This window comes from Phacochoerus africanus, chromosome 12 (genome assembly GCF_016906955.1).
Source record: "Phacochoerus africanus isolate WHEZ1 chromosome 12, ROS_Pafr_v1, whole genome shotgun sequence".
Classification (NCBI taxonomy): domain Eukaryota; kingdom Metazoa; phylum Chordata; class Mammalia; order Artiodactyla; family Suidae; genus Phacochoerus; species Phacochoerus africanus.
In genome coordinates, this window is record NC_062555.1 from 44028279 (window position 1) to 44044182 (window position 15904).

The 15904-nt window shown below is 47.7% G+C and overlaps 1 protein-coding gene across 2 annotated transcripts in view; it reads left to right on the forward strand.

Annotated features, from left to right (window-relative positions):
- The window catches only part of MOB3B (MOB kinase activator 3B), a 248717-nt gene that overhangs the window by 223905 nt on the left and 8908 nt on the right, over nucleotides 1–15904 (forward strand). Inside the window, exon 4 of one of the 2 annotated variants that reach the window (XM_047754576.1) lies at nucleotides 10532–11893. The exons of the other annotated variant lie outside the window; for it this stretch is intronic. Within the exon in view, the coding sequence (XP_047610532.1) occupies nucleotides 10532–10561 (30 nt within the window). The 3' untranslated portion in view covers nucleotides 10562–11893. Of the gene's footprint in view, nucleotides 1–10531; nucleotides 11894–15904 lie in introns of those variants that run through there. 2 annotated transcript variants of the gene reach the window in all.

Below are 15904 nucleotides of genomic sequence, written 5' to 3' on the forward strand. Positions count from 1 at the left end.
CGTACCGAGGGGCCCCGCTGTAGGCAAAGGCGGACTCTTCCTACCTGCGGGCGGAACCCAGGCTGAGGGGCCCCACCCTTGGAATTACCTGCGAATCGCGGAAGCCGGGAGGGGAGGGGGCCCTTCCCCCCAGAATTATCAAGGCGCTGGAGAAAAGGTCATCGTCATTTCCTCTGGATTGAGGTGCAGCTCTTTGGATTCTGGAAAGAGAGCTGAGAAACAGCAGCCAGGGAGAGCTGGCCTCCTGGGGTGGCTGTGGTCCTGAGATGGGCTCCGCCTTGAAGTGAAACGCTGACCCTCGGAGATGAGGCAGACCCTGTCAAAAGAGAGCCAGTCGCCAAGCAGCGTTCTTCGCTGCCAGCCCTCGGGCCCAGCGGGACCCTCTTTCTCTCTTTCCTCGGCCCGGAACCCTGTTACCTTCCCCCGAGTGCTCTGTCTCCCATCTGGAGACACATAGGCAGGGCGTGGAAGGATGGACAGATGTGTTCTGGGCAGGCTAAGGAAATGAGGCTCTCTGTGCAGCTCTTGAAGTTGTTGGTACTGGCTGAGGTTAGAGAGTGTAGACCTTCCATCCTGATAACACAAAGCAGCGGGATATCATGGGAAATTCTGAGTCCTCCAAACTAAATGATTCAAACACAACAGCTGATGTTGAGCCTTAAAATCAAATGCCTAACACAATACCCCTTCCTCCTCTAAAACCACCCCTGCCCGTTCCTGGAGTTCTTTTTTATTTCTTTTTCATTTTCATGACCGCACCTGCAGCCTACGGAAGTTTCCTGGGCCAGGGATTGAATTGGAGCTGGAGCTGCAACCTACGGCTAGTGCTGGGTCCTTTACCCCCCTGCCCCAGGCCAGGGATTGAAAACGAGCCTCTGAGTTGACCCAAGCTGCTGCAGTCAGATTCTTAACCCCCTGCAAAACAGCAGGAGCTCCCCATTCCTGTAGTTCTTTGACACCAGGGTGGCCATGCTTCTCACAGGGACACAATGCTAGAAGAATCTTTTTTTTTTTTTTTTCCACTTTTTAGGGCCGCACCTGCAATATGTGAAGGTTCCCAGGCTAGGGATCTAATCAGAGCTACAGCTGCCGACCTACAGCACAGCCACAATAACACGGAATCTGAGCCACGTCTGTGACCTACACCACAGGTCACAGCAATGCCGGATCCTTAACCCACTGAGTGAGGCCAGGGATTGAACTGGCAACCTCATGGTTCCTAGTTAGATTCATTTCCTCAGCGCCACGACAGGAACTCCTAGAAGAATCTTTATTGAACCCTTTCCGTGTCTCCCCATGTTGCCCGGTGCAGTTCAGCTGACCAACACAGCAGCCTTGCTGATGCCAGCTCACATTTCCTTTGATTTTCATCCCCCTCGCTCCTCCAGGGACTTGCTTTTGCTACCAGTGGTTTAGATCCTGAGATAAGGAAAGAGCCAAACAGCTGCTTGACCTCCAATGTGGAAGCATGGCTGAAGGACAATGGGTATTGGCAGGAGCTGAGGACCTGGGGAGCAGGTGGATTAGGGGTGGTTCTGGTGAAACCTTAGCACACAGCACAGTAGCACTGCTGTTTGAAATGGAGGAAGGTGGGGGAAGACCCAGGAGAGAAATGGAATTTTCAAGATGGGCAGCATTTTCAATCCACACACTTGTTAGAGACAGAAAAAATAGCCAATAGCAACAGAAACAAATAGAGGTGTTCCCTGGTGGCCTAGCAGGTTAAGGAGACATCTTGTCACTGTTGTGGCTCTAGTTTGTCTTTGTTTGTTTGTTTTTTTGTTTTTGTCTCTTTAGGCCCGTACCCGTGGCATATGGAAGTTCCCAGGCTAGGGGTCCAATAGGAACTGTAGCTGCCCGCCTACACCACAGCCACAGCCACAGCCACAGCAACGCAAGGGATCTGAGAGCCACATCTGCGGCCTACACCACAGCTCGAGGCAACGCTGGATCCTTAACCCTCTGAGCAAGGCCAGGGATCGAACCCAAGTCCTCATGGATGCTAGTCAGGTTCGTTAACTGCTGAGCCATGACGGGAACTCCTGTGGCTCAAGTTTGATCCCTGGCCCGGAAACTTGTATGCCCTGGGCATAGCCCCCCAAAAAATGAACAAATGGATGATATGGATACTGGATGATATGAATAATGGCAGTTTTAAAGTCTTTAAGAAAAGGAATGTGTAGGAGAAAAGGCCCTGCAGAAAGTCATCTTCTGACCTGGCCACCGTTCTCTGGGGGCCTGACCCTGCTGACGGGGATGACGTCTTCTCCATTCCAGGGCTTTGGAGTTACTCACCCCCCCATCCCCCGGCCCAGCCAGAAATGTCGTCCCTACACTTCATGCTGCAGTTCAAACCCACTTTTCCAAATCTGTTTTTATCAAGAGGAAGCTGATGAGAGGCAAGGTGTGGCCATGCTCAGCTTGGGGGCTGAGAACTGGGGGGGAACCTGAGACTGTGCTGCTTGCCAACTGATCCCAAAGAAGGATTTTAGAAAGAAGCACCATCCTCTGATGCCCATTCTGGTGGACGCCCCTTTTTTATTTTTATTTTTTTTTTTTTGTCTTTTGTCTTTTTGTTGTTGTTGTTGTTGCTATTTCTTGGGCCGCTCTCGCAGCATATGGAGGTTCCCAGGCTAGGGGTCTAATCGGAGCTGTAGCCACCGGCCTACGCCAGAGCCACAGCAACGCGGGATCCGAGCCGCGTCTGCAACCTACACCACAGCTCACGGCAACGCCGGATCATTAACCCACTGAGCAAGGGCAGGGACCGAACCCGAAACCTCATGGTTCCTAGTCGGATTCGTTAACCACTGCGCCACGACGGGAACTCCTTTTTTTTTTTTTTGTCTTTTGTCTTTTTGTTGTTGTTGTTGTTGCTATTGCACGCCCCTTTTTTATTTTCTCTTTTCAGGAACTGTCGCCTTAACAGATTGCCTTTTTTTTTTTTTGTCTTTTTGCCTTTTCTAGGGCCGCTCCCTCGGCATATGGAGATTCCCAGTCTAGGGGTCCAATCGGAGCTGTAGCCGCTGGCCTAAGCCAGAGCCACAGCAACGCGGGATCTGAGCCGTGTCTGCAACCCACACCACAGCTCACGGCCACGCCGGATCCTTAACCCACTGAGCAAGGGCGGGGACCGAACCCGCCACCTCATGGTTCCTAGTCGGATTCGTTAACCACTGCGCCACGACGGGAACGCCTTGTTTTTGGTTTTGAGTCAACCAAATCGGGGCTCAAACTCGTATCCTTCCTCTTTCTAGCTGTGTGAACTTGGGCAAGTTACTTCAATTCTTTGAGCCTCTGTTTCCTCATCCGTAAGTTAGAAAAAAGCAATGCCTACTTCACAGAGTTTTGAGAAAGAGGTACACGAAATAAATGGAAGTACATCCCCCATACTAGGCACTCACTTTGTGTTTCCCTCCCCTTCTCATTTTACTGGATCTCTAAGACCTGATTGTTCTTCTTTGTTGAATTTCAGTCCAAGTAAGATATTTTTCAAGCACCTGGTATGTGCCAGGTCTTGTGCACCAGAGTCAGAATGGAAGCAGCCTGTGAGCTCTCTCTTGGAGTGTGATCTCGTGGTGGGACCAGGAAGTAATAAACTATCAGAGAAGAATGTGGCAGGAGTTCCTGTCATGGCTCAGGAATGGTTAATGAACCCGACTAGTATCCATGATGACGCAGGTTTGAACCCTGACCTTGCTCAGTGGCTTAAGGATCCGGCGTTGCAGACATGGCTCGGATCCCACGTTGCTGTGGCGGTGACGTAGGTCAGTGGCTACAGCTCCGATTCCACCCCTAGCCTGGGAACCTCCATATGCCACGAGTGTGGCCCTAAAAAGACAAAAAGCCAAAAAAGAAGAAGAAGAAGAATGCAGCAGGTGCTGCGGGCACAAAGGGAGACCAGAGGATTTGGGGGGTACAAGGTTTCCCTGTGGAGGGGACTGATCAAGAGCCTGCAAGGATGTTGGTGTTGAGAGAAGGGTGTTTGGCAGAGAGAGGAACAAAGAAAAGCATGCCTAGGGGTGTCGTTGTGGGTTTGACGGTAGAGGAGCAGAGTTGGGGAGAGACGGCTGAGTGGTTGAGGAGCCCAGATCAGTGCCAGATGCTATAGTTGGGACTTAGCATCTGGCTAAGCTGTGGAGAGCCATTTAGGTTGGAGGTTTAGGTTAAGGAGAGCCACCAATGCAAGAGGGATTATACCTGAAGCACCCTGAGGCAACTCCAAGAAATCCTTGTTTATACAAATTGCACCTTTGGATTATGGAATCCACAAGTCAGGAGACCTAGCACTGCTGTTTATTAGTGGTGCCTCCTTCGGGAAGTCACTTCCCCCTTCACAACTGAGCAAGTCACATTTCTGGAATGAAGGTGTTTGACGAGATAATATCCAAAGGTCCTCCCAGCTTTGACAATAGTCTATGATTCTATGATTTTTTTGTTTGTTTTGGCCACACCCAAGGCATGTGCAAGTTCCCAGGCCAAGACTGAACCTGCGCCACAGCGGTGATCCAACCCAGAGCAATGACAGTGCCAGATCCTTAAACCCTGAGTCACCAAGGAATTCCAATGATTCTATGATTTTGTCACTGTTTTTTGGAACTCGTTTTATCATCCCTGGTGTTAACTTGTTGTTGTGCTAATGTGATAACTGACACCTAGTAGTACTTTTCTTTCTTTCTTCCGTGTATTACGAAAAGGTGCGATGGTTTGGTGTCATATGATAAGTCATTTTGTTTCCTTGTAGTCTTGGCTGGGTCAGAAATTATTTGTGTGATCTGGAATAAATCATTTTACTTCTCTGGACCATTATTCCCTGTCCCCCCCCAACCCCTGTGACCCGTTCTAAAAATAGCCACACTGGGAGTTCTCTTGTGGCACAGGGGGTTAAGGACCTGGCATTGTCACTGCAGTGGCCCCGGTCATTGCTGTGCCACAGGTATGGCTAAAAAAATGGCCACATTGAGAGGTAAGAGTAAGATAAGAGGAAACTTGCATGTATATACATGTGCAAGCTTGTGCCATGTATAATAAAAAATTCCGGAGTTCCCATTGCGGCTCAGCGGTTAACGAATCCAACTGGGAACCATGAGGTTGCAGGTTCGATCCCTGGCCTTGCTCAGTAGGTTAAAGATCCGGCTTTGCTGTGAGCTGTGGTGTGGGTCGCAGACGTGGCTCAGATCCCACGTTGCTGTGGCTCTGGTGTAGGCCGGCGGCTACAGCTCCCATTGGGCCCCTAGCCTGGGAACCTCCATATGCCGTGGGAGTGGCCCTAGAAAAGGCAAAAAGACAAAAAGAAAAAGAAAAAAAATTCCTTCAAAGGTTAACAAAGATTTCTATTTTAGTTTAAGAGTGTTTAGATCAGAAGTGGCCGAGTATCTTATGCAAAAGATATGTTGCTTTCATCCAGCGGTCCTATTCCTCAGGCAAAAGTCACTTTAACTTCGTCTCCGAAACTGAATGTGATTTCAACTGGGAGACTTGGTCTGCTTCTCTTTTTGTGTTTTTAATGACTTATTTTCTTGGGGAAAATGACATGTGTATTAAAAATATCTAAAAATCCAGAAAATGTGTAAAAGGCAAATATCAGTAATCAAATATCGGAAAGCAGCGATGTGATGCAGATGTGTGTGGCTCAGTGGTAATGAATCTGAATAGTATCCGTGAGGAACCAGGTTCTATCCTTGGCCTCACTCAGTGGGTTAGGATCCAGCATTGCTGTGGTGTAGGTTGCAGCCATGGCTCAGATCCCACGTTGCTGTGGCTGTGGTGTAGGCTGGCAACTGCAGCTCCGAATAGACCCCTAGTCTGGGAACCTCCGTATGCCATGGGTGCGGTTCTAAAAAGACAAAAACTAAACAGAGATGGGGGAACTCTGAGCAGGGAGCTAATTAACCCTTTCTGGGAACTGATGGCTAGATCTGGAAGGATGTCAAATTTTCCGATCATGGAAGGAGAGAAAGCCTTTCCCACATAGAAGAAACAACCGGTGAGAAACTGCTGGAAACATTGATAGACCGTGACTCTTGGAGACCAGGGTGGAGTCTAGTCTGCCTGTTGGGCGTGGCGAGTGGGCCAGGGTTCTACAGGAGGTGAGCAGGGTAGGTGGGTCCGGTTAGGAACAGCTTTGTTTGCCAGGCTGCAGTGTGGAATTTGTTCTCCTGACAGTTGGGAACCAGGAACTGATTCAGTTACAGAATCAATTACTGCCTTACATTAAAGCAAGGAGACCTTGCTTATGAGTGAGCAAAACCTGACTTGACTTTAAGAATGGATTTTGGGGGAGTTCCTATGTGGCACAGCAGGTTAAGGATCCACCTTGGGTCGCTCCTGTGGTGTGGGTTCGATCCATAGCCCAGGAACTTCCATATGCTGCACGCTCAGACATAAGGAAAGAAAGAAGGAAGGAAAGAGGGAAAGAAAGAACAGATTTTTAAAAATCTGGGTCCTTGAAAAGTCTTCGCATAAAGCCAATACAGCCTTTATGAGTTATTTCTCAGAAAGTTCGAATCAACTCTCCAAAAACCTATGAAGCACCTGTTGGAGTTCTTTAGTGGACTCAGGACATGGTGGGTTCAGGTAACTCCTGCAATGGCACATTCATCCCTAAAGAGCAACCTGGGTAGAAGTTGTATAGACCATTCTTCCGGGTAGGAAGGAGTGTGTTCGACCCTGCTGGATGCCTGGGGGTGGCGGGGCTCTGATGATGAGGAAAGCCATGGAACCCAATATTGGCTGTTCTTTTTGGTTTGGGTTCTTTCCTCGCAGAACCAGTTGTTTTTCAGTCAGCCTGTTGGCGCCACCCAGTGGGGAATCGTTAGAATACAGCTGTGAAGGCCTGTAGGCTTGTAAAGAATGGATCCAACTGAGATTGCCTTCAAGTTTCAGATCTATTTCAACCATTCTTTCCCCATTAGAATGTTAAGAGCCCCCGCCCCCACACTACACAGTTTTCCTCCTACATTTGAGGCTGCAGGGTGTGGTGAGGAAAGCACTGGTCCCGGCTTTTCACAGACTAACTCAGTGGCTTGCTTAAGGCCCATATCCTCTCTCAAACTCTTCCCTCTTCTGCTTTCTTGTTTAAAAAAGTCTTTCAGGAGTTCCGTGGTGGTGGAGTAGGTTAAGGATACAATCTGTCATTGCAGTGGCTCAGGTTGCTGCAGTTCAATCCCTGGCCCAGGAAATTTCACATGCCCCAGACACTGCCAAAAAAAAAAAAAAAAAGTCAACCATATTTCTAGTGTCTATAGCCATTTTGGGGAGGTGGAGGGCCATACCTGGAGCATATGGAAGTTCCCAGGCTAAGGATCGAATTGGAGCTGCAGCTGCAGGTATATACCACAGCCACGGCAACACCAGATGCAAGCTGCAATTGCAACCTACACCTCAGCTTGCAGCAACACTGGATCCTTAACCCACTGAGTGAGGTCTGGAAGTGAGCCCACATCCTCACAGAAACCACATGGGGTCTTTAACCCACTGAGCCACAGTGGAAACTCCCAAAATTGATCTCACATTCATTCTATCTCCCTCTTTGTCTCTCTCTCTCTCTCTCTCTCTCTCTCACACACACACACACACACACTTTGCACTCCCACCTTATTTTTCCCATCTCTGCCACAAAAAATGAACCCAAAACACAAGAACCTTTGGAAGCTTACTTGTGATGGAACATGATGGAGGATAATGGGAAAAAAAGAATGTGTATAAATGTATGACTAGGTCACTTTGCTGTACAGCAGAAAATGACAGAACATTGTAAATCAACTACTTTAAAAAAAGAACCTTTGGAAGCTTGGCAGAGGAACAGCAGATTCCCTTAGGCTGCCGTCATCTATTTCCACCCCTCCCCTCCCATCAGGTGCCTGGGTCCTTATTTGAAGAGTTTTGTCATTACCTGCCTCCCCATCCTGCCCCAGCGACCCCAGATCCCTGGCGGGCTCCCCCTCTGCTAGGCTTCCCTCCAGCCCTAGCCCCTGTTCCCCAGTCCCCCTGCACCCACCCTCACCCAACAGATTCCCCCTCCTCTAGGTTGTGGAGACCACCTCGGTGGGAATGTCATCAGAGAAGCCCCCTCCAGGCTCTTCCCTCCCAACACAAAGTGGCTGCTGAAGAGATGAGCAGAGGGAATGAATGTGTGCTGAGTCCACGCATATTTTAATACTTTCAACCTCCCCAGGCACCGCAAGAAGGCATCACTGGTCCATTTCACAGATTAGGACCCTGGGGGGCTCATTCATTGCTTCGTTAGACACACATTTGTCAGTCATCACCTGCCAGGCTGGCACAGCCCCTTTCTCCATGGACCGTACACGATCTGACAAGGGATGAATTCAGGAGGCAGGAATGAAACAGATGAAGAGACCCCTCCCATTGTGATGGAGGGTGCTATGAAAGGACCAGAGAGGAGGTGATGCCGTCTCTCAGAGGTTCAAGAAGTTGCTATCCTTAAAAAGGGGCCACTTTGGAGTTCCTGTGGTGGTGCAGCGGAAACAAATCCACCTGGAATCCATGAGGATGCAGGTTCAATCCCTGGCCTCACTCAGTGGGTCTGGGATTTGGTGTTGTCATGAGCTGTGGTGTAGGTTGCAGACGTGGCTCAGATCTGGCATTACTGTGGCTGTGGTGTAGACCGGCAACTGTAGTTCCAATTCAACCCCTAGCCTGGGAACTTCCATATGCTGCAGATGCAGCCCCAAAAAACAAAGGGAGGAGGCACTTCAGCTAAGACCCAAAGGCTCAGGGAGGTGGCACAGGGAAGTAGTGAGGGCAGAGTGGGATAGATGGGTTTGGTTCTACCATGCCTCTTCATCACCTCAAAATATTTACATTTATGTCATTGTATTTTATATCTTTTTCTCCCAGATAGACTTTAGCTCCTTGAGAATAGTGACCACATCTCCCAGGCATCCGGTGCATCATACAAGCATACGAGCATAGGAGTTTCCTGGTGGCCTAGCAGGTTGAGAATCTGGCATTGTCACTGCTGTGGCTCAGGGGTTCAATCCCTGGCTGGGGAACTTCTGCATGTTGCAAGCGAGGCCAAAAAAAAAAAAAAAAGGACTGAGCATAAGTCAAGGGTCGCTTAAGTTTTCAACATATGTATCTCTCTGTGATTGCCTTATTTAATATTACAAGGGTGCAAAATTACCTAGACTCTGCTCTGTATATTCAGTTATTTCTTTAACCAACTCATTGGTGTGGTTTTCTAGTGGAGTCTAATAGAGCCTGTGAGCACCTGGCATGTTTGTTCACCAGCTTCTTAGTCAGATGTTTCCTATTTTAGGGTGGTGGGGGTGTGGCTGGGGCCAGGGTCAGGTGCAGGAGATACAGCGGCTGGTTCACCTCTGCAGCAGGTGGACTAGGGGTGGGGGATTCAGTGAGGGTCTCTTTCCTGACGGCTTTGAAGCCAACACACATGCCCACAGTCTGTGCACACACACAGATGTACAAACCAGCTCCCTGTGTGCAGGACTGCAGGTAGGCACAGGGGCAGAGAGCCACTAATCCACTTTGGGTGGGGCAAGAGTGCTGGAAAGCCTTCCGGACAGGTCAAGGTCATCTTGCTGGAGTTGGGAAAAATGCATGGCGTTTAGCCAAGTAAAGAGGGCAGCACATGGTAGGAGCAGGCCATGGCCAAGAGCCTCTCCTGTGCGGAGGCCCAGAGAAGAACAGATGGCCCTGTGGGGTCTATAAATGCCCACAAGAGGCAGACAGGTGGTGCGGATGGTGAAAGTCCAGCCGGTTGGAGCTCCCATTGTGGTGCAGAGGAAAAGAACCCAACTAGTATCCATGGGGATGCGGGTTCAATCCCTGGTCTCGCTCAGTGGGTCAGGGATCTGGCATTGCCGTGAGCTGTAGTGTGGGTCACAGATGCGGCTCAGATCTGGCGTTGCTGTGGCTGTGGTGTAGGCCGGCAGCTGTAGCTCTCATTCGACCCCTAGCCTGGGAACCAAAAAGGCCAGTCGGTTGCCCATCAGACACATCGGGATAGTCTTCATTACTGTTCAGAAATGTACTTCCTCCTACTTCTTGCTTATACCCACTTAAGCTATTCTTTTTTTTTTTTTTTTTCATCTTTGACTGAAATGTAGGTAAGGAGAGATGGTGCTCTAGTCTAAGACAAACAGCAGTCTCAATCCAATGATCACATCAATCCATAGGTGATGCTTGGCTCCCTTTGGGTAGGCAATTGGGAATGGTGGGGACTGGGGCAAACTGGAGAGCGTGTTCTCCGTCTGAAGAGGACAACCATTCTCAATTCCAGCTGCTCCAGATCTTGCCTTTTTTTTTCTTTTTTCCAGAAAAACTGAGCAACCTTTGGCAAGTTAGCTAAGTTTTCAAAACGTTGCTTTGATTTAAAAAACCCTACAGACTAGAAGGAACACATCTGCCTACTGAACCTCATTCATGGACCATGCTTGCAACCTCCTGTTTAGTCTCCAGAGGTTGCCAGGGTATTTTCAGAATCGTCCAATGAGTCATTGCTCTGCTTATAGTTACTCCTAACCATCTTTCTCCCCCTGCTTTCCAGAAAGAGATGACGAGCAGGATGTGTCACTAACACCCCATCTTACCCTTCGGAAGAGAGAGGAAAGCTGTTTCCTCCTGGAGCCATGGGCAGGCAGGAGGGAGACCTCCCTGGCTGAAAAGGCGCACCTACTTCCAGGAGCAGGCGAGCTGGAGACCAGCAGCGGCTCCCGAGAGAGAAATGTTCCCGTTCACTTCGTGTGCCCTTAACCCTCTGAGTGCTGCTAGCCATGACCTGTGGACCTGGTGGGGAGAGAGGGACACCCCTCCCCCTTCTGGCTCAGATCACCTGGGAGGAAGGAAGCCTCTGCACTTACGTGACCTGCCACCTAAGCTTTACTGGAATTCAGGTTTTGATACTTGTACTTGTCCACTTTCCTGTCTTGTCAGCCAGCTGCCTTTTCTGTAGCATGTTTTTTAAGTACCCAGTGAATTTTGGAATCCTGGATGCATAGCCAGTTTTTCTCTAACAAGCCTTCCCGTCCGGTCTCTGCAGGCTCGCGCCCTGATGCTGTAGTCTTGCTCCGAGCCCTGAGACCCTCCCTGTTTCCCCCATAACCAGTTTTACCAGGGACCCCTCTGCGGGATGGCTTGTCGCTGCCCCAAACAGGGTCTGCACACGTTCACTGCAGGGAAGAGACGGATCGTTAGCCTCAGGCTAAGGAGGTACAAGTTCACCCCAAAGAGAATGTGTTTTGTTTTGTTTTGTTTTATCATCGCACCATTCCATGTCTCTTCCCTTCAAGATTACTTTGTTCCTGTTTCCCTGGAGAGAAATAAAAGGAAGTTATAAATGACCAAGAAGGATCAGCAGAAGCCTTGAGCCAGATAAGTGCAGTGTTTGTTTGTGATGAAAAGGTGTGATAGCTGTCTCTACACAATACTGAACTTGCAGTGGAAAAAAAAAGTACAGTGGGAAATTTGGTTCTTATAACTCACATGCCCAGCCCGTTGATGTGTAATCTTCCCAACTGGTCCTCTGAACTGGTACATCCAGCCAATGTTTTCTTCCTCTTCCTCCTCACTCTCGCCACACATCTCCCCTGATGGTACCACGGTTGCCAAGGTAACAGTGGAGCTGAAGCCAACGTCCTCCTTCCGTCCTCCCCAGTGTTTCTCCCCCAGCAGACAGAATCATTCTGTGCCACAGCCTGCCTTTTGAAAGCTGAGTGACTTTTAGCTGAAGAAATGTTGCCTTGTCTGATTTATTTGCAAAACTGCGGTGGACCTGAGAGCCTGTGACTAGGGGGTGATGATACTTCCAAGGATCATTTGATTTTGACAAAATAGCCATTGGTGGAGGGACATAGATAAGAATGTATTAGTGCATTTTCATGTAATACTGATTAAAGAATAATTCAACAACTCTGATTGTGTTTCATTACACATAAGGTCTTAAAGCCATTTGGGGCTGCCATGGGAGCCTAGAAAGGAGTAATATCTGTCTTGGTCCAAACTAAGAAAGGGCCGACTGTCTGAGCACCGTGGCGTTCTGCCTTGACCTAGCCCAGCAAACCAACCCTTGCTTTGTATCTCATCGAAGCTGTCTCATGGAATCTAAAGCTGCTACCTCTCTCCATATTGTTGTGCTCTGATCAACAAGAAGTATCCTTTTCTTTTTCTTTTCTTTTCTTTTTTTGCTTCCTGAGTGACTTCGCACAGACAGTAACAGGCAAAGATTTTTCTCGGCATCATTGTCAGCTGAAAGCATTTCTGACTGTCCTAAGTGTCCAGAGAACAGAGAAATGACCTATGCATTTTGCAGTGAGTGCCCCATGGGCGTGTTGAGCAGCGGCACCGAGAAGTGACAACACAGAGCCCAGGCCTGCAAGGAACCCTGAAGTTCTGCACCACGGAAACCCACAGGAGTCTTGCATTAAAAAGTTGACTATGTTCCTGCACTTCAGTGATGCCTAATCAAGTAGGATGCTGAACTCTGAAGACTCTTGTTATAAATTCTTTGAAGGTTATTTTCTAGTAACTGTGTGTGCCTATGAAATTACCACTCAGTAAGAAACCCAGGAGATGCCGTTGTGGCTCAGCAGTCAACGAATCTGACTAGTATCCATGAGGACGCATATTCAATCCCTGGCCTCGCTCAGTGAGTTAAGGATCCCGTGTTGCCGTGAGCTGTGGTGTAGGTCAGAAACACAGCTTGGATCCCGCATTGCTGTGGCTGTGGTGTAGGCCAGTAGCTACAGCTCCGATTCGACCCCTAGCTTGGGAACCTCCATATGCCACGAGTGTGGCCCTAAAAAGCAAAAAAAAAAAAAAAAGAAGAAGAAGAAACCCAGATTTTTTTCAAACTTCTTGGAACAATTTCCTCCTGATTATATTGCTTATTGCACTAATCAGCCCTTCTGGGATAAGTACTGGCAAACTGCTCTGATTTTTTAATTACAGATTGTTCCTATTCCCGCAGAACTTTGTTTGGCAAATTCTAAAGAAAATCATTACAGGCAGGTTTTTTTTTTTTTTTTTAATCTCTTTGGCCTGACTACATCTTAAATCCATCCCCTGACAAATAGAGCCCTGAGATATTTGCTGAGGCAGAGAGCCCTCAGGCATCTCCTGTGCTGGGTCTGAGCATGCTCCTTGCTTCTTCCTCCTAACCTGGCTGGCTCTCCCTCATTTTCCACTATTTTTTATTTTTAGTTAAGTTATATATATGTGTGTGTGTGTGTGTATACATACATACATATATATATATCCGTGAATTTTTTTTTTTATTTTGAGACATTTCAAGGAGTTCCCATTGCGGCTCAGTGGGTTAAGAACCCAACATAGTGTCCGTGAGAATGCGGGTTTGATCCCTGGCCTCGTTCAGTGGGTTAAGCATCTGGCATAGGTCACAGATTCAGCTCAGATCTGGTGTTGCTGTGGCTGTGGTGTAGGCCAAAGCTGCAGCTCCAAACTGACCCCCAGCCTGGGAACTTCCATAGGCCACAGGTGTGGCCAGAACAAGAAAAAGAAAAAAAAGAAAAAAGAAATGTCAAAGTGGGAATTTCAAAAAAAGGAAGGATTCCAGGGACCATCCATATACCTTAGTCGTCATTCTCTTTATTTAATGGATTAGAGTCCTTCTGTTATGTATGTGTGAGGGGTGTGGTGTGTGTGTGTCTGTGCACACATGCATGTATGGGGGTCTTTCATGACACTGACATTATTAAAGAGTTCAGGCTGGTTTGATTGTAAATGTCCCACAATCTGGAATTTTTTTTCGTCCTTATCAGATTCAGGTTAAACATATTTTAGCAAGAATACTCCATAAGTGATACTGTTTCTTTCCTTTTACATCACACCAGGAAGCATATAATGCCTAGTTGTCTCCGTTTATGATAAACATTAAACTTGATCAGTGGGTTGAAGTGATACCTGCCTGATCCATAAAGTTCCAGCATTCATTATAAAGCTCTAAAATTCAGGATGCCTGCATTTTATAGAGTGTGAGATTGTGCATATGTGCCTTCTTTTTTCTTTTTCTTTTTTCTCTTTTTTTTGGATGCACACGTGGCGTGCAGAAGTTCCTGGGCCAGGGATAGAAGCCACTCCACAGCAGCGGTCCCAGCCACTGCAGTGACAATGCCCGATCCTTAACCCACTGAGCCACACAAGAACTCCTGCTTTCCTTTCTTAATATTCTCAAAGAGGTCCAGGGTCTCCAAAAGATTACAGCCTTTGCAGTTAGATGATATAGCAGTGATATGAATTCATCTCTTCTCATTTAACAGAGGGGAAGATGAGCTAGAAGTTTCCCTCTGCAGGTAATGCATGAGTATGATGACTAGTGAGAATTTTTGTGGTCCCTGGAGTGAAAGTTCAAATACATATGACTTTTTTTTTTTTCCTCCCATTCTCAGTGACCTTCCATTCGACTGCTGATTTATTTTAGAGAGCATGCATTTTCATTAAAGGTGACTGCCCAGGATGTTCCAGTTGTGGCTCAGCGGTAATGAAGCCGACTAGTATCCATGAGGATGTGGGTTCGATCCCTGGCCTCACTTACAGGGTTAAGGATCCGGCATTGCCATGAGATGTGGTGTAGGTCGCAGAAGTGGCTGGGATCCTGCATTGCTGTGGCTGTGGCTTAGGGTGGCAGCTGCAGCTCTGATTCGACCCCTAGCCTGGGAATTTCCATGTGCTGCAATTGTGGCCCTAAAAAGCAAAAAAAAAAAAAAAAATTATTGCCCACAATGCAAAAATTCATTTGGGTGGAGGAGCAATCTTAGATATTACAGTGGGTCACAGCCCTCCCATGGACCACAATCACAGTACATGCATAGATATGAAGCATCAATGTAGTATTAACATTCCATGGGGATAGGGGATGATTAGGAATAAAATGTCTAAAAAGCCTCTTTAGGGAGTTCCCTTGTGGTCGTGGTTAGACCTTGGCGCTTTCATCCCGGTGGCCCAGGTTCAATCCCTAGTCTGGGAACCAAGATCCAGAAAACTGCTGCACACTGCGGCCAAATAAAATAAATACATAAATAATAAATAAATAAAAAGACTCTTTGAGAGGAGGATAATGGGGGGAAAAAGATTGAGAAACACTCATTTGGAGTCAGTTTCTGCTTCTGAGATTGTTCATTTCCTCTTTTCTCTTCCTGGGTTATTTTTCTTATTTTTATTTTTTTATTTTTTTTTGCTTTTAGGGGCTCATTCATCATTCATGGCATATGGAGGTTTCCAGGCGAGGTAGGGGTCCAGTCAGAGCTGTAGCCTCCAGCCTGCACCACAGCCACAGCAACACCCAGATCTGAGCCATGTCTGCGACCTTTACAGCAAAGCCGGCTCCTTAACCCACTGAGCGAGGCCAGGGATCGACCCTGCATCCTCATGGATCTAGTCAGATTCGTTTCCACTGCACCAAGACAGGAACTCCGGTATTTTCTCATTTCTGAGGGCCAGGATGAATGAAAGCAACTTTGAGAGATTTCTTGAGCTATCTCTCTACCTTCCCACACCATGTTAGTAGCATTTCAGGTAAAAAAAAAGAAAAAAAAAAAAAAACGATTCTCCTCCCAGTGATCTTCAGGCACAGACACCGTCTGCAGCATCCTGGGGTATAACACGCTGACCAGTTTAAACTGAAATCCTTCCCTTCGACGTGAGCTAAACTATTGCCTTTGAGTTTCAGCTCACCTTTTCTGGTGTCCCACATTAAGACAAATCCAAAGACTCTATCAGTAAAAATATACTCAATGAGTGCTTTACTTGCATATCCATTAACTATTTGAAGACTGTCACCAGTTCTCCATCAGCCTTCCCTCGCTCATCATCTCCCATTGGCAAAATTTTCTTGGAAATCTTGTTGCCTCATGGCTATCATTTCTAGGCTTCAACCTGAGACCTTCCCAAAGCCCTGTCACTGAGC